General features: G+C 37.0%; 3 protein-coding genes and 1 pseudogene across 5 annotated transcripts; all 4 read right to left on the minus strand.

Annotated features, from left to right (window-relative positions):
• Positions 1 to 1,256: 1,256 nt before the first annotated feature.
• LOC103330448 (40S ribosomal protein S27) lies at positions 1,257 to 5,925 on the minus strand. Its single transcript, XM_008233034.2, has 3 exons — positions 5,629 to 5,925; positions 3,957 to 4,300; positions 1,257 to 3,419 (listed from the first exon to the last, which is right to left on the minus strand). Exons 1-3 carry the CDS (start codon positions 5,840 to 5,842, stop codon positions 1,458 to 1,460), a joined length of 2,520 nt encoding a protein of 839 aa, XP_008231256.2. The 5' UTR covers positions 5,843 to 5,925; the 3' UTR covers positions 1,257 to 1,457.
• Positions 5,926 to 6,775: 850 nt separating this feature from the next.
• On the minus strand, positions 6,776 to 10,215 carry LOC148916641 (uncharacterized). Its single transcript, XM_089051969.1, has 5 exons — positions 10,076 to 10,215; positions 9,797 to 9,919; positions 9,628 to 9,697; positions 9,393 to 9,495; positions 6,776 to 6,948 (listed from the first exon to the last, which is right to left on the minus strand). The coding sequence occupies exons 1-5, from the start codon at positions 10,120 to 10,122 to the stop codon at positions 6,944 to 6,946; spliced, it is 348 nt and encodes a 115-aa protein (XP_088908095.1). The 5' UTR covers positions 10,123 to 10,215; the 3' UTR covers positions 6,776 to 6,943.
• On the minus strand, positions 10,186 to 14,546 carry LOC103330449 (leucine--tRNA ligase, cytoplasmic pseudogene; annotated as a pseudogene). Its single transcript, XR_016126888.1, has 3 exons — positions 14,232 to 14,546; positions 14,043 to 14,145; positions 10,186 to 13,524 (listed from the first exon to the last, which is right to left on the minus strand). The product of XR_016126888.1 is annotated as a leucine--tRNA ligase, cytoplasmic pseudogene (transcript).
• A 1,424-nt stretch (positions 14,547 to 15,970) lies between these two features.
• Positions 15,971 to 22,997, minus strand: LOC103330450 (uncharacterized). Of its 2 annotated transcripts, XM_008233037.2 has the most exons (13): positions 22,840 to 22,997; positions 22,569 to 22,711; positions 22,295 to 22,421; positions 21,160 to 21,287; positions 20,989 to 21,058; positions 20,760 to 20,862; positions 20,039 to 20,156; positions 19,759 to 19,840; positions 19,239 to 19,300; positions 18,470 to 18,542; positions 18,298 to 18,378; positions 17,524 to 17,604; positions 15,971 to 16,406 (listed from the first exon to the last, which is right to left on the minus strand). In XM_008233037.2, exons 2-13 carry the CDS (start codon positions 22,622 to 22,624, stop codon positions 16,242 to 16,244), a joined length of 1,146 nt encoding a protein of 381 aa, XP_008231259.1. In that variant the 5' UTR covers positions 22,625 to 22,711; positions 22,840 to 22,997; the 3' UTR covers positions 15,971 to 16,241. The 2 variants fall into 2 exon arrangements, with proteins under 2 accessions (XP_008231259.1, XP_008231258.1); XM_008233036.2 differs by having other exon boundaries at positions 22,569 to 22,959.
• Positions 22,998 to 23,095: the final 98 nt, after the last annotated feature.

Raw genomic sequence — 23,095 nt, forward strand, 5'->3', positions numbered from 1 at the left:
AAAGGGTTATTTGATGAATGTTTAGTAGTAAAGTCGCGCGGCTATACTTATTAAATATATTCTAATAATTAATTTTTTTATATTTATATTCTGTTTTGCGATAATATTAACCTTTTGTTCATTAACATATAGTCGCTTGACAACTATATTAAATGGTGTGACTACTTATGCATTCAGCCAATTTGGAGCAAGTACGGAATTCTAGACCTGGGTGTTCCATGATTTTAGCATTCATACAAAATGGAGTTTGATGATGGAGACTTATTGAATAACTCAATTTTGTGCAGTTTGGAGGTAGTTAGCAAGGAAAAAAGTTAGTTACTACATATTTCAGTGTACTTCCTGATCTGGGGTGAAGCAGCCAATGTCAGATTCCTTCCGGAATGCTTGTGCTACATTTTTCAACATGCGATGTGAGTAACCCTTTATTTCATCATCGTGAGGACTTTGTTGAGTAACCCAATTTTATCGTGGTTGATGATGACTTGCAATAATCTCTCACTGCTCCTGAGGCGCCCTTCGTTTTTCACATATAAAAATATGTTAAATAGTATAGCCGTGCGGCTATAATCGTTGAATATATTAGAATATTCAATTAGTATAGCGAGCGGCTATACCCTTTGAATAATATTCGAATATTTAAATAGTATTGCCACTCGGCTGTACTGTTTGAATATATTCGTATAGCCGAATATTTAAATAGTACAGCCGCGCGGCTATACTCTTTGAATATATTCGAATATTTAATAGTATAGCCGCTCGGCTATACACCTGGAATGTATTCAGATTTGTTTAACGCGCATAGCCGCGGGGCTATACTTCAAATATATACCCTATTTATTTGAAAATACGTGAAAAAACATGCATGCATGTATAATACGTTCGGTTTTAAAAATGCGTATTTCTCCGTATAATAAACAATTGTTCTAAAAAGGAAGTTAAAAAAATATATATGTACATACTTGTATACTAGTTGTTCTATACGCAAATTTACTAACTAGAGTCAACACTAATTTTCCATTTAATTAATTTATTGCTAATTATATTAGATAAGTCAACAGTAACTTAGAAGCTGTCATTGGCATTCTAGAAAAGTTATCACGTTAAGCACTTGTAAGAGTAGATGACCTTAAAGTAGCAATAACAATTGCCTAACTGATTCACACAAATAGCTAGTCAGTTCTTATGGCTCATTTCCAAATCAACTCATTCACACTTTCTTCAATTCAACGTTGTTTACTGTTGACTCTCTCAGCTTGTCATATAAACTCTAGAATTCCTATTTTATATATTAATATCAGGGTTCGCACATCTACGATTCACAATTGAGGATTCAAAATACCTCAATACGAATTGGTTTATACGAGTAATGACGAAGAGAAGAAACAGACCACAATCAGTATTACGCAGTGTCTAGCCCAGATTTATGTACAGAAGATTGTGAAGAGACACTGTCATCAAATGAGACTTGCTGCAAATGTCTCATGGCTATTGCATGTATCGTCATCCCACATGCTCAAAGGTTCTCCTACACTATAGAAATCCATATCCACAGAGAATTTACCATCAGGGGCAGGACCAACTGGCTCCTCATCCCCCACCAAAATCAACTTACAACCCTCACCAACCGGGGCCGCATCATCAGTTTCCTTGACGGAAGGAGCTTCAGTCTTTGATTCTGGCAACTCAGCTAAAAGAGCTTCAAGAGAAAAATAGGGGCTATCATAACTATCCTGAGAAGTGAATTTCACATCCAGAACTGGAGTCCCAAAATCCACCACGGAAGCTGCGCGTGAAAGTTCAAGGATATTCTGAAGAATATCTTTGTCAGGATTCTCTTCTGTCACTTCCTTTGGAGTAGTTAAATCAGACTCTGTATAAGTATCTTCCTGGGTGTTACTGAGTCCATCATCAGTCTGATCTTGAGGCAACGAGTTTGGTATATCAGTTTTATCAAGATCCAGGATGTTGCTTATCTCCGTGCTGACTTCTCCATTTTCAATCTCTTCTGTTATCTCACAAAAATCAGTTCTAGACATCAGGCCACGATTGGCTAGATCAACTGAATTCCCAATGCTCTTGCCATCAACAAGTTTGCCTTCTTCTCCATCCTCATAACGCTGGTGCAGTCCATCAACTCCGAGTGTTTTATCAGTGTGCTCATCATTAGGAGATCTTATCACATTCCCCTCACTCTCTGAAGAACTTTTCGCTGAATCAGCAACTGAATCTTTTACGCTCTTTGTCTCATTAATTGCACCAGAGCACATGGAAGGATCTGCGCCTACATCATTTTCAACACTTGCTGGAGATTTTCTGTCAACACTACCATCTTCCTCATTTGAAAAATCAGGAGCTTTAACCGAAAGGGTTTGGGTATATTTCTCAGGCTGGGTTGAAGTCAAAGACATGAATCCAGCTAGTGCAGATGCTAAAGCGTCATCAATTGTCAAAGCAGGCCTCGGTTTATTTTCTGAAGGAGTTACCACTACATCTGATTCATGATCTTCTTCTTCTTCCTCCTCCTCATCATCACCATTTGAAAATTCAGGAGCAGTTACTACTAGACTTGGGAACAAACGAGGGGAATTTACTGAACCAGACATGTCATAAGGTGTGGTCGGGAGTGCATCCAATTGAACGTCATTCTTACCTGATTCAAAAGCCTCCCAATGGCGATAATCATTTCCACTATTGCAGAAAGAGTTGGATTCAGACTCAATGCATGAGAAAGAAGGTGCACAGAATCTTGAGCATGTTGGCAACCCGGAATTCTGTGATTTTCTTGTGAGTACTTCAAGCTGCTGCTCTACCCTTTCAAGCCTTGCCTCAATACTGCTTATTGGTTTTAGCATATTTTCTTCAAACCTCAAAAATAGATCCTCTATTCTACCCATTCGAGAACAAAGCTGGTCCACAGCTCTTTCTACATGACTATATGGGGGGGAATCAGGTTTGCTTTCTCTAAAAGGAACTAGTGGCGGGATCTGTAATTGGGCTGTACCCACAGTAGCCCTATTCACATCCTGAACCTTTACTTCTTGGTGATCAGGTATGCTGGCCTTTCCTTCCTCCTGAATCTTAGTTGCAGCACTGGTAGAACCAACTGTTTGTGACCCAATCTCTAGGGAGTTCTGTTTTTCCCATGTATCAGAATTGCGCCTGTCTTGTGTTCGGTGAGCACCGCTTGTTTTAGAAAATTGTAAAAGAGTAGGCACAAGCATGGCCATGAGAGAACTCCCAGCTGAGCTTTCCACTGTACTCACTTGATTTTCTGAATCAGCTGAATCAACAGGGTCAGCAAACACGTAGACCTCATCAATACAAACACAATCTTTCCTCTCAAGCGACAGTAGACGAAGTGTGAGCGATACACAAGGACTTGCATCACTAATCTGTGCTGTAGCTTCATAAAAAGCCTGAAAAAATTACCTTGATCAGCAAAGATAATAATCAATATAGATTAGGACTCTGATGTTTGGTCACTCATACCCAGCCCATTATCACAAAACCTCTCACTCCTTCCCCTCCCCCACTCTCCCTCCAAACACAAGCACTAAAGGGGCACTACCAGTGGCAAGAAGTGCCTAAAAAGGCCTTGAACCAGTAATAATATACCCTAAACTTGGAAAAGTGCAATAGAAATTGGCCAAAGAACACACCAATAAGCTGATTTGAAACTTAGATAGTCTGCACTCATAAATACAAATTAGTTTTATCCTCTCAGCTGGAACGGCACAGAGTCCAGATCACAGGCTTCTTCAGAATTTCCAAACCTGTTTCTTAGTTTTTCTTTGAAAAGGGAGGATGGACAAACACATCAATACAAGTGGCCACAAGCATGAGGGGTACCATTTGACGAAATTGACTAGACGGGGGAAAAAAGAAACAGAAGAACAAAAAAAGTGGGAGGGGGTTCACTGGGATTAATAAAAATGGACAGCTAAGCAACATACCTGTGCAGAACCCAACTTTAATGGCAAGGATTTGATTTTATTATCAAGCACATGAGTATCTGGGACTTTCACTTCAATCCAGTCATCTTCACTGGTATTCAGACCATTTCCATTTCTTGAGTTTTCTTCAGATGGGTCCTTAAGAGACCCATTTGAATTTGTAGAACGTACTTCTTCATTATCACCTGTATGAAGCACTTCTTCATCTCTGTCAGCAATTCCACAGCGAACTGTACAGAGATACTCATTGCCACTCTGCAAATCAGGTGCATAGTATATCTCATAGACTCGGGCAGTACTCCGAACATAAACCTGCTGGACCTCATGTTTCTGCGTGAAATTAACTGCAGCAAAATTTGTTGGTCATTTGCAAGGAGACTATAAAAGTAAGTCGAGTCACTTGAACTTTGACCATTTTGATTCTTCTTTTTTCTTTTTCTTTTTCCCAAAAGGACATTGATGCATAATGTACAGAAAGAAATAAAGGTGTTGAGAAGTTTTTGTGCAAAAGAAGAATAAACACTATTATAAGAAAACCAAGAAAATAGCCCCAAAAACTGACCAATAGGGGGAAAAGGGAGAAAAATATATATTTTCAACAGTAAGGCAGACTGTTTTATGATTAAAATGCTTGTAGCATGTACTAAGTGATGAACTGTTTACATCAGAGGACAACAATCTTAACAAAACAAAACGCTGCATTCACAACTCTACCTTATAGGTTTAGATATATCTAAGCCATTCCAAAACTTAAACCAGAAGGTTCAAGTGCATTGTTGCATGTACAATATTTCTATTATCCTTCTTCTTTTTCATAGCTAGGTGAATTGACCATGCCATATTTACCTTGGCTTAACACTCTAGGATCTTTTCCAAGAATCAACAAATTTGAATTAGATTGAGCTATATAGCGTCTTCAAATATCACTAGTCATATGAACCGAGAAATCCTTCCTTAATAAAATCAATAGTTGTGTGGAGAAAAAAAAAACGTCTGACTACATCATCGAAGGTTTTTTAACTAATTACTCTGTCGAAACAGTTGAGTCAGACATTCTTCATGCATTTTGCACAACCCTAATAACATCATGTGCTCCAACAAATGTTCTTTCTACTTTAAGCTACTAAAATGTTCTTGTTGAACTCATCTTAGGCACTATTCCGCAGAGTTCCGGTTTATCCTCTGTTTTCAACATACCAGATGCAGCTCCTACTTTCAGCTCCATCTACATATTCGCTATTTTAATAACTAGGCAATCCGCATCCTAATTGAAATCTACTTTAGCATCAAATGTCATTAACATAAAATCTTAATCCTAAAAAAGAAAACCAGACGAATACACATACGGTTTCTCTAATACACTTGCTCCAAAAGTTGAAAATAGGTGCCTACAGACTATGTTACCAAACTGTTAATCAAGATCTTAATGTTACTATTTCAAATTCTTAACCTACAATAAGGATGTAAAGGACCGCAATTGATATAATATTGTTTTCCTTCATTTTCTCGCACCCCAAACAGAGAGCTAAACCTCACATTTTTTATCATAAACTGAAAAAGTAAAACAATGCACATAATTGTTTTAATCACAACATTTCAACAAAGAAATTAACGCATAAAATATCTGACGAAAATGTAAAATTTTCAGAGAAAAATAAGTTCCGGAACATACTGGTGATCTCGCAAGGGGCAGAATCGGGTGATGGAGGGTGCAGAATAAGAGAGGATTCAGAGGTGGACTTTAGAGTCTCGTCGTCGATCGGAGAAAAAGACGACTCGAAAGAGACGCAGTTTACGAGAGAGCCACCGGAGATGGTCCAGTTTGCGGCAGAACTCCATGAAGAGGTGCTGTTGAGGTTTTCGATCTCGTTGTCTTGCGTTTCCATGGCTTTGTTTGATTTTGGTTTTGGGTTCGTTCTCTTCTGTGTGATCTTATTGGTTACAGAGAGCTGCTTATGGAGAGAGAAGAAGTGTGAGGTAGAATCGTAAATTTTGGACTTTTAATGGCATTTTATCAAATTGAATCACATTCTCAAATGCACGTGTGTGGCGTTTGTTGGACGTTCGAAGTTTGTAACTCGTTTATCAAAATGAATTATTTTTGGTCATTTCCAAAAAAATAAAAAATAAAAAATATATTAGTTTTATAATATTTGTTATAAGACTTGGGTTTTAAGAAAGTTTACAACAACCCTTAAAAAAAAAAAAATCAAAATTATTGGGATTTAAAAATCTGTTCATCAGATTTGCACACTATGTACAGTTAATTTTGATTGAGGTATTAACCTATAAACAAGATGAAGTACGGAGTTTACAACTGATATTGGTGAATGTATCAACTTTTAGATAATTAATAGTGATGGTATCAACAGAATCTAGCCGAGTGGAAAAGGGTTTTGACTTGCAAAATAGAGGTTCATGTTCGAACCCTCACAAAATCATTTGTGTGTATGTGAGAAATTCCCCTCCCCTCTAATTTAGACTATCGCAAAAGTGATCGTAGTAGAGACGATGGTGAGGATAGGGTGGCGTTAATGACATGGTTGTAGTTTCTTTTATTGGTTCTAAAGCTCAGTTTTGAGATTTTAGAAATAACATCCATTTATGTGGAATTTGATAGTTCTTTTCCACTTACAAATGATAAATTTCTTTATTTATTAAGTCAAACAAGAAAATTGGCACATGTTCAGAAATTTCTGAGTCTTGTTCAACTTACGTTGTTATTTTCTCACTCCAAACACACTGGGTGAACTTTTTTTGGTTTGAAAAGAGATGTTATATTCAAAACAATAGAAGCACCTTTAAGAGAATACAAAGGATAACAATGAACCATCCTAAACTCTCACTAAGAATCAAAAAGCGTAATCTTCAAAAAAGATTTGTGGCTTACAATCACGGGAAAACGAAAAAACAAAAATGAAAGAAGAGAAAGCTTGGACACCTCTTCAATCTACACACCAAAATGGCCATGCCAGCAGCAGAAATCATCACCCTACAACAGAAAATTATCATGAAAAATTAAAAGCAAAACAGAAAAATAAAACATAAACAACAAAAAGTGAGAAGAAAAACAAATTGACGTTAGGCCTTTCGAAGATACTCTCAAAATAGACAACAATGAATGGCACCGGATAAATGCACCATGAATCAAATCAAAAGCATCGAACTAGACTTTAAAGTAAATAAGATAAATGCACCAAAATGCATTAATCAAATGGGCTAGATTCGGTGTCAACGAAGAACAGCAGAAAAGGAAACCTGTTGATAACCTGCTCAACATCTAAACAAGAGAAAGTTAAAAAACTACAACAAAGAAAGCAAACTGCAAGACACGGGCTTAGCCAAGTTGGCTAGAGTGGTTGTGCTCCCCACTCTACACCCGAGTTTGAATTCCCCTTTCCATAGTTTAGATTACATTAAAGTAGAATATTGCTTGTATAAAAAAACAAAAAAGGCAAAACTTATCAAAGTGGCAAGAAGAAACCAAATACAAATTGGAACAAACTTTAAGCACATGTAAGAAAACCGAAAAAACAAAAGCTGAAGATTGCAACAGAAGCTATTAGTGAAAACTTCCCTCGGCAACCCAAAGTCAAAATCCCTACGAAAAGTTCTAAAGCAAAACAACTAACCAATTAAAAGAACTTAGCCAAATGGAAAATCAATGGAAAAACTTGGCCAAAGAACCAGAAAGAAGACAGACCACAACAAAAGTACGAAGACAAAAAAGGAAAACTAAAAAACCTGATGCAATCTAAAACCTAACACAACTCAGCTTGAGGACCAAAGAACTTGAAACAAAAAAACTAACATAAGGACCAGTACCAACTGAAAAAACAACACTTTCCTATCCCAGAAAACCAGCAAGAGGGAATAACAAAGACTCCAGAAGCTTTGTAGCACACAAAACAAACACAATAAAAAAAAAACTTTGACAAATAAAAATGTGTAAACCAGGAACCAAGAAAGGCCTGCAAAATAAAATAATAAAATGCACAATTTTTGTTGTTGTTGTTGTTGTTGCAAAACAGCAAATAAAATTATAAAACTTAAACACAAACAATAGATCAGAAAACCTACAAAAAATGGCCAATGAACATAGATCAAAGTACTCAAAACCGCAAAGAAACGTAGAACAATTAATGCAAAAGTAGCACCAACAAAACAGCAAAAACTAAAATGAAAGAAGCTTTGAATAAACAAAAAAGACTGACAATAGAAACCTAAAAAAGAACAAAACCTCAACTAATGCATATGCAAAAATGAAACTAACCAAATTAAACAGGAGAACACAAAACGAAAGAAAACACGGCAAGGAGGAGAATTAATCAAAGTAGAAACAAAACACCTGTTCTTCCTTCTCTCTCTCTTTTTTTTTTGGGGGGGTGGGGGGAGTATTATATAACCTGTTAAGTCTGATGCCTTAGAACATATTCATGCAGAAGCAAACAGAAAACAGAAGCAAACCATATTGTAATATGTGGAAAGAGTGTGCGCAACAAAATATTGCAATATGTGGTTCCTGTTTAACTTTTACCACAAAGCTACATTTTCTTTCCTGCTTCTATTTATGAGACTGCTCCAAATTAGTAATAAAATGCTTTTCCCAATATAGGAAAATCTAGAAAGCTCTTGCATTTACCTTATCGCTCTTATTTTTTATACTCTCTTTTCAGCTTGCTAACCATCCATCTGCCTACATTACATTTGACAGTTAAATTTGTGTTTAATATTCTTTTATCCGACTGATGAAGTTTTGTACTGTAAAACCATGTCCTCTTTTTCTTTTTGGACCTATTCTTTTTAATTTAATTTTCGAATAACTCAGATAATTTGGATTCTATGATAAGAAAACTAAGAAGAAGCACCAGACTGTGAGTAGTTCTAAACTCACAATAATTTTTTTTTTTAATAGAAACATTTGTATTGATAATCAAGAGGAAAAATTATTCCTTGATCATACAACAAAAGGAAAACAGACTCATTAAGCACCAGAATACCTAATAAAAAAACTAACCTACTGCACCTGAAAATGTATCTGTAACTAGAAAACAACTTATGTAAAATCATCTTAAGACTGCTGCCCTATCTCTCATGATGATACAGTAGTCATAATCCTTGAACTGCTCAGAAACCAATGCCCAAAGAGAAGCCAAAACAGACTCACAATAATTTATAGATTCTGTAGAACTGAATGCCTTCATATTTCCATGGTATAACAGCACAATCATAAAGAACCAAACAAAGAAAATATTTAGAAAGGTAAACTCAATCACGGAATGCAAAATTAAAGCATAATATTTTTGTAGAATGCAAAAAACTATTTGTCCATAGTTTATCATTCACTGGCTCTTCCAACGTCCTTTTTTGTTCTATCATAGAAATATTGACTAGTTTATTGACTATATAGACGGTATTCAGACAGAGGGACCATACAGAGCTCACTATACGAATCATGAACATCAACACCAATTTGACATTTCACACCGACAGGGGCATCTGTGTATGCGGCAATCACTGACATAAACTCAGCAACAAACTTTCCTTGTAAAGACCAAATGCCTTTATCAGAACACAGTATACAGAAAACAATCATATATATATATATATATATATATATATATATATATATTTATTGCAATTAACAATATAATGAGAAATGTGATCAAACCTTTGGATCAAGCATAAGGCGAGCACCAAAGCACCCATGTCCAGCCACTCTTGGACTTGGACATCCACAACTGGTAAAACATAGAAGGTCAAATAAGGGGTCAAGGGAAAAAAATGAAAGTTAAGTAAATTTTGTGAATAAAAAGATAGGTAATAGCAAGTGCACAAACTTAAAATTGATCTCATCATATTTGTAAGGTTCAGCGAGCTCAGGTAGCTTTGGCCAGGTTTTCCAAATTATTTTCACCAATTTGAAGAACAATATGATGTTGTTCTGGAGAATATTCCAGGATCTGTCCTGATAAAAAGTCAAGCTATCAGTTGTCTCAATCCCAACTAATCAGATGCACAAAATATTGACAGTAACCATTAATGGCAGTTCAGAAATTTAAATAAATAAATAAAAAGACAATTTTGAACTGTTACTTTGATTGTTAGCCCCACTCAACTCCAATTTTGAACTTTGGAACTCACAAAGTTGATCTAGTTTCTTCATTTGACTGAAATTGTTGAAAACAGAAGCAACCACGCTTGAACTTTAATAAAAATAAATAATAAATAAAAGAAAAACCCACACAATTTAAGTGAGCAAACTAATCTGACAAAGAGAGTTCTGTACGTAAATTGTAGATATCAACCAAAAAGATTATAGCTAATTAACAGGTCAAGAAGATGGTCGTTGGACTTCCAGGGGATGGAGGATTTTGCTCTATCTGTTTCGCATGAGAGCCCGCTTTAGCACGATCATCTGGGTTGGTAGCAGACAAAACTTCCACCTTTTCAAGTTTGACTTGTCTCTTAACCAAGTCTAAGTTCTGTTGAAGGACCTCAATCTCTCCAAATGGTAGCTTTAAGTCTAAGGCCTGAGCCCCAAGTTCAACTGCATCCTTCTTCTTTGACTTCAAGAAAGGCATACAAAGCTTTTGGGTTTGTCTAAAATCTTTACCCTGATTGAGAGAACTACTTTGCAATGCCTCCAATATGACACTGTCTGCAGCAAAACAACGAGTCTCTCTGTTGAAGTTATTCTGGAGTATCCTCAAGCACTCTACCTTCCATTCATCAAATTGTTCCTTAACATATATCAAGCCTATCACCTTCTTATTGGTCAAATTTGCCTTTTGCTTGTTGTACAGCTTGATCATTGAACCAATCAAGTCTTCCACATACTTTTTGGCACTCTGGAGGGTTAAGTCTGGAGCATCAGCTGCAGGCCAGCCTGCATTTACCACAAACCCATCCTTCTTCAAAAGCTCCCTCCAGACATATTCTGCATAATGTGGACAGATTGGAGCAATCAAAAGTGTCTGTACATCCATAAAGCGCCACACCAAATCACGGTTCATTTCTTGAGAGCCACATGAAATCCAGTACCACTTCCTGGCAGCTTGAAGACCAACAAAGCCAGTAATAAGGGCCTCTCGGAACTTGCAAGTCTGGTAATTCTGTTCAGTCATCTTCACAGCAATATTCATCTCATTTGCAAAGACCATGTCAGCAAAAGTAGAAGGGGGACCTATTCTCAACTTGTCTGCACCCAATTGTTCTTCCATCCAGGAGATCTCTTTACTGAGATCTAGGATGGCCTTATTCGCAGTACTAGAAACAAAATTTGCATCATCAACACCATCACCAGCATCAGCCAAAGAGAACCGTGTGGCATCAGCAGAATATTCTGCAATTGCCTCACGCAATGTCATAAAGTTCCCTGTGGACTTGGACATCTTCATTGAATCGAGCATGAGGTGCCCATTGCATCTAAATCCACGAGGCCAGTGCTTCTTGGACATTATCGCTGTGTGGTTGTAAATGCAAAAGGTTAAATGATTTTGGATTAGATCCTTACCAGACACTCGAAGATCAAAAGGATACCAGTACTCAAACTCCTGCTTCATCTTATTCAGAATTAATTGTGACACCTCAGATGATTTTGGAAATGGACCATCACAGAAAATAAAATCCCAAACTTCATTGGTCATTTGCTTAGGTGTAACCCCAGATGTGCTGGAACCCCCATACATGTCTTCATTGTGCAACAAGTGAGCAATGGTGTAATAAGCCATGTAAATGGTGGAATCAGACAACGATTCAACCAAGTATTTTTCATCCCAGGGGAATGCGCGTCCCAAGCCCAAATGATCGTGAACAAGCCCACTGATTCAACCAAGTCAATGTATGTTCAAATCCATGCCGTGTCATGTCAGAATAAAAGTTCATGCTGGATAAGCACTCCTGAGCCTGTTTTTTCCATTCTGCTTCACCATATGTGATGTACCATTGCTCTGTACATGCCACAACACATTCATCACCCGACCTTGACACTACGCGCTTCTCAGGTTCACTATACATAATTGCATCACCTGCCTCTATCAGCTTGCTCCTTAACAGTGCTTTCGCCTCCTGAACTTTCCTTCCGTTGAATTCTCCCACAAGCATTGTTCCTTCTGTAAATCCTTTCAAATAGGTCAACCTCTTGGCTTCTGCTAGCTTCTCTCTGTCATTCTGGCTTTTGATTTTGAGATCTACACACACCTTTTCTGCAGCCTTATCTCCAAATTCGGGAATGTCAATGATTGGGATAATATCAAAAGGCATGACCCATTCATCCCTCACACCATATTTTGACCTGAAAGCTGGCTTCGATTTTAAATCATGCAAGGCCATAAAATCATCAGGAGCATCAGAAGGGACACTGGTCACAATCCCAGTACCTTTGTCTGTTAGGATTGTCAACATTGGAAGGGCGTAAATGATCTGATTGAGTGCAAGTGGCGATTTCAATGGAAGACCAATCAAATCATAACCAGTGAGATCAACCAAGCAAGTAGGCTTCTCAGGGACTCTAGAATACTCCTGATAGGCGAGGTTAAGTGCTGCTCTCTGAGTAAGAACAAATACATCAGTGTCGTTGATTTCAAAGGCTCCATACTTTCCATCGGGCAAAACCCATGCATTTGTTTGTCCATACATGGTTTCTGGTCTCACTGTTGCTGCAGCAAGGAAAACTTTCCTCCCTTCCAATACTCCCAACTTAGCAGGAAAAGGTGCCACTACCTCCATTTTGATGATTGTGTATTCTTGGGGCTGAACTCCTTCACCAGTTGCCCTATCATGATCTGCACATGGCTGTCCATCCAATGGAGAGTAGATTGTGTAACGTTTATCTTTCACAATCTTACCTATTTCTTTCAATTTCCACATCTGCCACCTCACAAACTTATCAAAATATGGATTCAAGTCTGTAGTAACAAAGGAGCGGCTCCAGTCACATCCCAAGCCAAAAGCCTTTAGGTCTTCCACTGCCAATGGAGGGAAATAGTTCAACCACTTAGACGGTTCTTGGAATTCAGGTATCTCACTGTCAGAGAGTCCAAGACTACGCATAATTTGCCATTGGTATGCTTGTCCACTTGATTTTGATGCAGCCTTGGACTTCTTTCCCTTGAACTTATTATCTGAAGGTGCACCTGCTTTTTCATCTTCTGCTTCCTGCTGGTTCCCTTGCTCCTCTTCATCACTTTGGGGAAACACTGGCGGGTTCCCAAACTGTTTGATCTCTCTTGCAAGCTTATCAGCTGAGGCTTTGATGGGCATGCCAGTGCCGTGAAAAGCAAAAGGCAAGAGAACATTGGCACCTCTTAACCTATGATAACGTGCAGAAAACTCTAGCTTTGAGAGTGAGAATGCATGTCCAAGATGCAAAGAACCATTCATGTAAGGGAATGGGAAGTTTCCAAAGAACTTCTCCCCCAGTTCAGGAGGCTTTTCACAAGATTCAGCCCTGTAAACATCATGCTCTTTCCACAACATTTGAATCTTTACTTCATTGTCTCTGAGAAAATTTCTCTTAACTAAGCTCTTCTCAGCTTCAGCTTCCATGTCAGTGATCTTACAGGAACTGAAAAAATAAAAAGCAATGATTTCCATGAGCAAACCAGCTATTCCATGAGATTATTATCAAAATTTTAAAACATAAAAAATTATATGAACATATAAACAGCCCTCAAGTCATAAAGATTTACTACAGCCATGTTCTAATCAAATTAAACAAGTTTTTGTATGGTTGGTTCACACAATCCGCAGCATAACAACTCTGACTATTTATTTATTTAATTACATCAAATACTAATAAAGTAAAATCAATCCGGCTAAGCGCAGCATATATTTATATAAATAAAACAAAAACTAGTTTTTATACGAACTCCATAGATGTATGTGATAAACATGGTTGGTTTCAATATTTTCCTTGTTTCATTAAACAATAAAAAATTGGGGGAGAATAGAAAAGAAGATGCTGTGATTTTGCCAAGCTAAACCAGCATGACAGAAACTAATATTTAACTACAAAAATTAATGAATGAAGGATATAGTAGTGAATCTCAATATGAATTCAATAAAGAAGGTAGATAGAGATACCGCTAAAGGCGAAGGCGGAGGAAGCAACGAAGCAGGCCTGGTGAAGGGTTGGTTGAAGAGGCCACACCAGTCGAGTTAACAGAGTTCTCTCCCTTTTCAAAACCTGGATTTGAAATCAAAGGTTGAGAAATTGAAACAAAAGAGATTTCAGGGTTAGGGATTGGGGATGGAAGACTAGAATAGGGATACCTGGAATCGGAAGCAGCTAGGAATCTCTGCTTTGTGTGCTCTGTGAAGATTGATTACAACGGGAAAGAGCTTTCTCTTCTGCTAAACTCGTCTCCTCTTCTTTTGCTGTGTAATTGTAATTTCGGCGTTTTCTTTTCTCTACTTGCTCTTTTTGGGTTTTCCCAAAAAAAAAAAATTTCGGTTTTTTTTCCTTTTTTATTTTGGAGGTTCGATCAGGGGCGTAGGGTTTAGGGTTTTAGACTGCTCAAATTCGGCCGTTAGAGTTTTGGTACGGTTCGGGTTGCCCGGGAAAAAAGGGAAACATCATATGTTCGGAGAATTTACGAAAGAGAGTTGTCAATATATACACTAATTTAAATTTAAAATTGTGAATTAATTAGAAAAATATATGTGCATATAACTTTTTATTTTTTTATTTTTTTATATCTGCAAATATAAAGGGAAATATGGTGCGGGAACATGAACGGGAATTTCTGATCTCGTTTAAAAACAAATATTTTTTTATATATAGGGAAGTGGGGTTGGACAAATTGCCGTTTTTTTTTTCTTTCTTTTTTTTTGTTTTTTTTGATTTTGACAAGATGATATTCTAAACTACTACATCACGGGAATATGGATCAAACTCAGGTGTAAGAGGACTGAGGCAATGCATTGATTAACTAGCTTAACTCATCTATACAGGTTGCACAAATTACCCTTTTTTTTCTCCCTTAAACTGTATCTTTTGATTTTCGTGGCATAATGTTGTTGTCAATCTATTATCTAATTGGGTCATGCCTTAGAATTAGCACTTGTTATTCTTTATTTGACTAATGTGGATGGGAAATTCGAACTTGGGAGTTAGAAAATATTCCAACTCTGAAAATGTCATGTTTCATCTTAATAAGAAGAGGTATTCGATTAAAGCAGAGGTGGTTATGCAGAGAATTGAAAGGGGTAGTGTTAGCTCCATTTGGTGGCCCATAATTGCTTTTTGATGAACTTCATAGAGCACGTTCTTGCTTACAAAAATCATCAAAGACAACTAGAATGCTCAGATTAACATCTCACAGAAGCATTAGAGCAAACAAAGTTTCTCCCCAAGAGAATATGACTAGCACATAAGTAGGGCACCATTACATTTGGCTCAAACTAATTCAGCTTAAAACACAACAAATGATAGAGCTTCATCTGCGACAGATCTTAGCTGTGGGCATGGTAACACAAACTGAAGCAAATGCTTTCCTAGCTTCTCAGGGGGGGTACCCGGTTTTGGCCCATCGGCCAATGCAATCCCAGCAGCAGAGCAACTCCCATTCTTGTCCTCTTTCTCGGTGTCACTGTTTCTCTTCACCTTTTGCTCTTCAGCTGCTCCTGCAGCCTTGGCCAACAAACGTCGGACGGGGCCTTGAATTGCCTATAGTAGTTTGTTTTCTTAAGGTTGAATTGAAACAAGTTAAAGAAGAGGAGCAATACAATACAACGCAACAATACAAGATTGGAGGGAAAGGGTATAATGAGCACACACATTATCTCTTATCCAAGAGGCAGGCGCAACAATTTCAGTTCTAATTTCCCATTTCACACCTAGCAAAGCCATTAGAAGGGAAAAAGAAAAGAAAAGAGAGATCCACCATTTAACTAAGAGCTATTGAAGTGGATATCAAATTGGCAGTATTTAGAACTATAGAATTCAGATAAAAGATCAAGTTATACATGACAAAATTCCAAGGGCTCAACCAAGATCGCGTTTACAATGATTGCAAAAATAGCACATATCATATATTTAAAAAATCAGTGTAACAGATTTGTGAAGTTAAGAGGTTCTCATTATAGAGGACATGTAGCACCCAAAATAAAAATTGCTAGTCACCATCCAGAAGATTTTTAAGATGGACTGACTGCTTCACAACAAAAAATTTCTGACTGTGCACTGACATATATTAGTACATATTGCTACATGGGATCAATCAGGTTAAATTCCAAAAATGTAAAGAATAGCCTAAACTTGATATTTTGAACAGATACAGACTAGGCATATAGTAGTTCTTGCTCCCTTGATTCGTACGCTGGAGGCAGCAAAGTATGAATATTGGCAAAAGGATCTTCACCTCCTGATGATGGCTCTCCAATAGGTGAATCTAGAACATGGTCAGGAATTGCCACAAGCGTTTCATCAAAAAATGATTTCATAGTCTGCAAGGTTCAAGAGCTGTCTCAGAAACTTGAGCAATTTCGAAAAGAGAAAATAAGACGAGTCCGGGAAGATCAGAGGAAAAAGCTACCAGAAAAGAATGAATGACAGTAATGAATGCCATTGAGGTACAATCAAGACAACTTAAGTTATTGTGGAATTACTGTATTATCCTTTCTTCTCATAACCTTCATCGTGTTTGTTATGCTTGCTGTAAAAAGATTGCTCTCTATACAGCTCCTTCTCAAAATAGAAAAGAGGATCTCTTCTATACTTCATTATGACATGTTGACAAATGTCAACCAAAAACACCAATACTGATCTTGTTAGGTAAAATCAATATATTATATACTAGATGACATTTCATTTGTGCTGCACTTTTATTGATTATTATTGAGTACAACCTACATATCACAACGGCAATATGATCGGGTTTGGAGATTGCTTTTAAAATATTCTTAAAACACTTTATCAATATACATTGCCAATGACGCAGCATTGAATAGCTAGGAGGGTTTGGAGAAAGGCTGGGTTTTTATCCTAGCAGAGCTTCAATTAGAGAGTTAGAGACATGTATCATGTATAATAGTATAACATAGACTGCTCCCCTTAAAAAGATTCTCAAAGAATGCAGCATAAAGACACATTAATGACGTAATGTTGTGTTTATGGGGACTCGTTATTTCCTCCACACACTCATGCCAATCAAACCTCTGCAATAAATATTTATCCAAACCGAATTCTGATGATGTTGGCTGCTTACATATGTATTTTTTAATAAGAAAAATGTAGTGTGCTGTTTCTTTGATTGACATTAACTTTAAAAACATTTCAAGCTGAGAAGCATTATTCATAAAAACTTAGGCATGAAAGTGGAAGCAAATAATGAAGACGATTGCTGCCTTGACCAGAACTAATGAAAATGGTTGATAGTTTACATGGGGTGGAAAGTGAAAGCAAATTATGTTAATGAATATTGGGTTTTTCCCCGTTTTTTGTGTGTGTGTGTGTGTGATTAGAACTTTAAGGTCCTGTGTTTGGGAAACTTCCCTTAAATTTTGATAATAGATTAAATACTAAGAATGGAACTATATAGGTGTAAAATGATGATAATAATACCGTGCAATGCAGGAAAGCAGCATCAGCTTTGCGCTTCCACACACCATTCCCAGGTTCTGAATGGAAGAGACCAAGCAAAGGCTGCAGCAGAACAAAACGGGGATAATGTAACTGAACCAATAGTAATTATGGTAGGAGAAACTGAGGTCATAACAGACTAGCTTAAGATATTGTACCCCAGTCAACCAAAAAAATAAGTGGTGAAAGACGGAAAGATAGAGACAACAGGATAACTTGGCATTTCATGGATTGATCCATATTGCAAAAGTATTTAGACCTATTTTCATAATCACATATCCCAGAGTAGACCCATAAGGTATTGAACCCAGAATGAGTCAGATGACCAACTCATGTAAACAACTACATTGAACAAGGCTGTCAGAATGAGTCAGATGACCAACTCATGTCAAAATTCATAATCCATGATGCGCTTCCGGCATGACAGGATCAATGCAACATAGCCTTCAGATATGGGGAGAGTGACACATGAAAAGAGACCCATGTTATTGAATGCAAAATGACGTCAACAAAAAATCAGTTGACAGCTTCCCAATTTTTGTTCTTCCTATTTTTTCTTTAGAAAGAAGTCATTTATGACTCATGAAAATATGGCAAACAATAGCATAAAATTGTCAGCTCCACGTTTTAGAGTTTGCAGAAAAAACGGTTCTTGGCATACTCTATTCCTTCTTCTATGACTTGTAATATATAAGGGTATGTGGCACATTTTCCAGACTGCAACATAATATCATGAGGATGATAGTGTAACCTCACCCTTGCCACATCTCGCACGGTTGGTTTGCGTCCATATTTTCCCACAGCAGAATCACCATACACTTGAAACTTCTCAAGTATCTAAAAGTGGAGAAAAAAAAGAGGAAAGAAAATATGAGCTGTAGGTAAAACAAAAAATACACCCATTTCACAGCCAAGTTTGCAACTGAACCTGACGCCGTGTTACACCACTGCTTGGTGCACCATAAATGGCAGTATCAACATGTCCCAAAGTATGCCAGGGCCTGAGGAAAATGTACAACAGTTGTCAGTTAACTTTTGAGTCACAAAGTAGTAGCATTACAATAGAGAGGATTATCAGAAATCCAAATATTTAGAAATTAAAGTTAAATAGAATATCCAAACTAAACTTATGGGGACATTTTAATATGGTGTAATTATTAAAGCTAGTCGTTAGTTAGTCTTATACCAGTTTTGACCTTTTTTCCAGTAACTTTCCTCTTTCGCACATGCTAGACTCACATTTGGTTCTAAGGTAGTGTACAGACTTACATGTGAAGCAAGAAGTTATGAGCTTTTAATATTGTGTGGAAAACATGTCTTCTTATCTTGGACAACACTCTTCAAGCAGAAAGCTTAACTGAAGAGGTTTCATTCTCCCTACCTTCTGACACTCCATACTCAAATTTCATTCTTTAAAGTTGTACCCTGTCTACTTAATCCCTTGCACATGAAGTGCATTTGGTTCTTTCAAATTTTTGTTCTTTGATAGGAAACAAAAACTATATTGAAAGAATTCTAGTTTCATTTGAAAAGCTAGATTTACATGTGCACCCAGACACAAAAAATGAAACAGAAGCAGATAATCATCCGAGAGGATAAGACTAAGACTCGAACTACATATAACCAACTTAAAGGTTCTTGCAACAATAAGCATACCGAAAAGGAAAAGAAAATCCAAATTGTGAGTATTTACATACTTTTGAAATGCAGCACGTCCAACCATTACACCATGAGCTCCTGCCCTTCTAGCTGCATTGACCTAAAATCAGAGGGAGTAAAAAGACATGAGAAATAGGCGAATGGAATCAACATAAAGTACCTGTATCAATTAACATAAAGGACAAGCTACAGCTTTGTTGTATGCATTCCCAAGTCATGTTGGAAACCAGAATGAAATGCTAAACAACTACTCAGTTCATATATAATCACAAAATTAAAATATGCAAAAATTGTCATATATAAGCATCAAGATAGTAACTTTAAAATTCAGCAAATATAATGACAGAAAGGTTCAGAAAATACAATTTTGGGATAACCTTTCTCAACAATAAGGAAATGTTAGCACAGACACAAAAGTCCAAGTTCCAACTGATGTACCATTGGACTGCGGGAAATTTTCATAAAAAAGAAAAAATACAACAAAGAATTGAACAAAATATAGCTAGAAAAATGATATCCTCTGAAGGCCAAAATAACAGTTCAATCGACAAGGTTCACCTCATCAACAGTGTTTATGCCCCCATTTATCGTAAATCTTAAGTCTGGAAAGTCACGCAAAAGGCCATAAAAGTACTCGTATCTGCAAAAAAGTAAGATGCGGTTAATAATAAGAAGCAGCATGTTAGCTGTGAATGTGATCTACATATGTATACAAATATCTAAGCATTTTTAGGATAGCAATTTTGGGATAAGCATACCAGTATAACATTTCTCTAATAAACATAGGTCAGCTGATTTAATTATAAGTTGACAAAATATGAAATCACACAATACATACTTAAGAGGTGGAATACTTCGATTTTCAGCTGGGCTAATTCCATTGAGTAGTGCCTTCCGTGAATGTATTATGAAATGCCTAGTTGGTGATTGAGAAGAAACCTTGTAAATAAAGTCACCTGAAAAGCAGACAGGTGGTGGCACAATAAAATAAGGATGCAACTCCTGAAACTAACATAACCATAGCTACAGTCTTTCAAATTCAGATAAGCAACAATATAGAATTAGATTTGCTCAGCAACAAGCATTAAACCAATAAATAATGTTCTACAGTTATCATTCAACAGGCATATAAAACAAAAGTGTGGAAAGAGTGTACGCAACAAAATATTGCAATATGCAGTTCCTGTTAACTTTTACTACAAAGCTATATTTTCTTTCCTGCTTCTGTTTCTGACTGCTCCAAAATAGTAATACAATGCTTCCCTATATAGGAAAATCTAAAAAGCTCTTGCATTTACCTTATCTCTCTAATTTTCATACTCACTTTTCAGTTTGCTAACTATCCATCCACCTACACTACATTTGACTGTTAAATTTGTGTTTAACATTCTTTTTATCCATCCAAAATTAAAGCATAATATATTTGTAAGATGCAAAAACCTATTTGTCCATAGTTTATCATTCACTGGCTCTTCCAATTTCCTTTTCTTTTCTATCATAAGAAATATTGAAAAGTTTGTTGACTATATAGATAAAATATTTGGACAAAAGGACCTTACAGAGCTCATTATATGAATCGTGATCATCAACACCAATTCGACACTTAACACTGACAGGGGCATCTGTGTGCGCAGCAATCACTGACATAGCCTCAGCAACAAACTTTCCTTGTAAAGACCAAATGTCTTTATCAGAACACAGAGCACAGAAAACAAACATATATATATATATATATATATATATATATATATATTGCAATTAACAATATAATGAGAAATGTTATCAAACCTTTGGATCAAGCATAAGGCGAGCACCAAAGCACCCATGTCCAGCTACTCTTGGACTCGGACATCCACAACTGGTAAAACATAGAAGGCCACGTAAGGGGTCAAGGAAAAAGAAAAAGAAAGTGAAGGGAATTTGGTGAATAAAAAGATAGGTAATAGTAAGTGCACAAACTTAAAATTGATCTCATCGTATTTGTAAGGTTCAGCAAGCTCAGTCGCTTTGGCCAGGTTTTCCAAATTATTCCCGCCAATTTGAAGAACAATAGGATGTTGTTCTGGAGAATATTCCAAGAATCTGTCCTGATAAAGAGTCACACTATCAGTTGTCTCAATCCCAACTAATCAGATGCACAAAAGATTCAAGAAATGACAGTAACTGTTAATGGCAGTTCAGAGATTTAAATAAATAAATAAAAAACAAACAGAACTTTAATTCGCATTCCAGCCAGCTACCCTTCAGAAAATAAAACATATACTAAATTGAAGAAGATGGAAATACAAAGGAAAGAATATATAAAAATCTATACATTCTTTTGTGATATGTGTACGCTCAAGGGACAAAAGCATTAAAATTGAAATTCCAAACAGTTCCATCATTGTGTATACATTACCACCCAGGCCACTCAACATCAACCCGTACCTACAAAAAAAACATTTTAAGAATTCTACTTGGGACATTTAGCCCCACTCAACTCCAATTTTGAACTTTGAAACTCACAAAGTTTCTCTAGTTTGTCCATTTTGTCTGAAATTGTTGAAAACTTGAAACCGCCACAACCAAAAATTTTCCAGCCATAATTACCTATCTAAGGTGGTAGGCTCACTAATTAAGAGTTCCCTTTTTAGTCTCCTGGCCTACTCTATCTCTCTTTTCTTCCTATCCCAGCGTCAGTCAGTACACAAGTGGTTTGAAAAAATTAAAGGGATTTATTTCAACTAAACACATGGAAGATATTTGTCAAACTTTTCCTTCTATTGGATGACGATCAATCAAAAAGACGCCAAATGGTATCTTGTGAAAATAAACTTCACATTTTCCACCTAATTATGTTATTGGTTGTAACTATTTGAAAGCTTTTCGATTCTGAGGTGACATTTCACAATTCTTTCTAGTTTGATACAAAATGAAGTCCAATATCTCACTTGCGGCTACCAAAAGCAATTCTAGCAGTGTATTTTCCTAGGGAAAAGAGCAAACAGAAAAAAGAGAAGCCTACTACATACACAGTACATAAAACAATAAGCCTCCTGGTCCTGCCCCCAAGTTAGACTTGAACAGAAAATACGGTTAGATAAATATGGCTTACCAGATTGTCCTTTTGATAGACAATTGTTTCAGCAGCAAGCATCTCAGTGTAGAGCCATGCGTTCTTTGAAATGAGCCTGGCCAGAGTCCTGTAGTGATTATCAGTCCATTCCATCATGGGAGCAACACTGCAAATTTGAAAACCAAACAACCCAAGTCCACAGAAATCAGCAGCAATTACAAATTGAATGCAATAATAAAGATAATAAATTCAAATAAACTAAAAAGTAGAGAGAGAGAGAGAGAGAGAGAGAGAGAGAGAGAGAGAGAATAACCTAAACCACGGAGGAGGATAGTGGGCATGGCGGTGGGTCCGGAGGGAAGAAACCATTGCGGCGGGTGTGCTTAGTAGTTGATGGGTTTGAGTGGAAGAAGAAGTGGATGTGGAATTGGATGCGGTTGTTGAAGAAGAAGTACCCTGAAATATATTAAATGACAATTTGCGACGGTTTTTGTGAAGAAAAACAGAATGAATAGGAGTAACTGAGGAATATGAATATGATGAAGTTGCTAACTTCATTTTTTTCGCTCTATTAATTAACTCACGTTCACAGAACCACAGCCTCCTCCTGCTTGACCTAGTTGAGTTTACACTCTGGCTTCCATGAACTCGGGCGGGAGGCTGATAGCTTGATAGGGCACTTCTGGTTGAGGAAGACAACAAGGACCAAAGGAAAAGGAGAGGTTGGTATCTGTTGGACTTGGCGTGGAGGATATTGATTGTCATGGCAAAAGTAGCCCAGCCCAGTCTTCAATGGACTTATGAAAAGGGTGTTCTTTCAAGGCCCAATCCAAAAACCCG

Source organism: Prunus mume, linkage group LG5, assembly GCF_029339155.1.
Source record: "Prunus mume cultivar Tortuosa linkage group LG5, ASM2933915v1, whole genome shotgun sequence".
NCBI classification, from domain to species: domain Eukaryota; kingdom Viridiplantae; phylum Streptophyta; class Magnoliopsida; order Rosales; family Rosaceae; genus Prunus; species Prunus mume.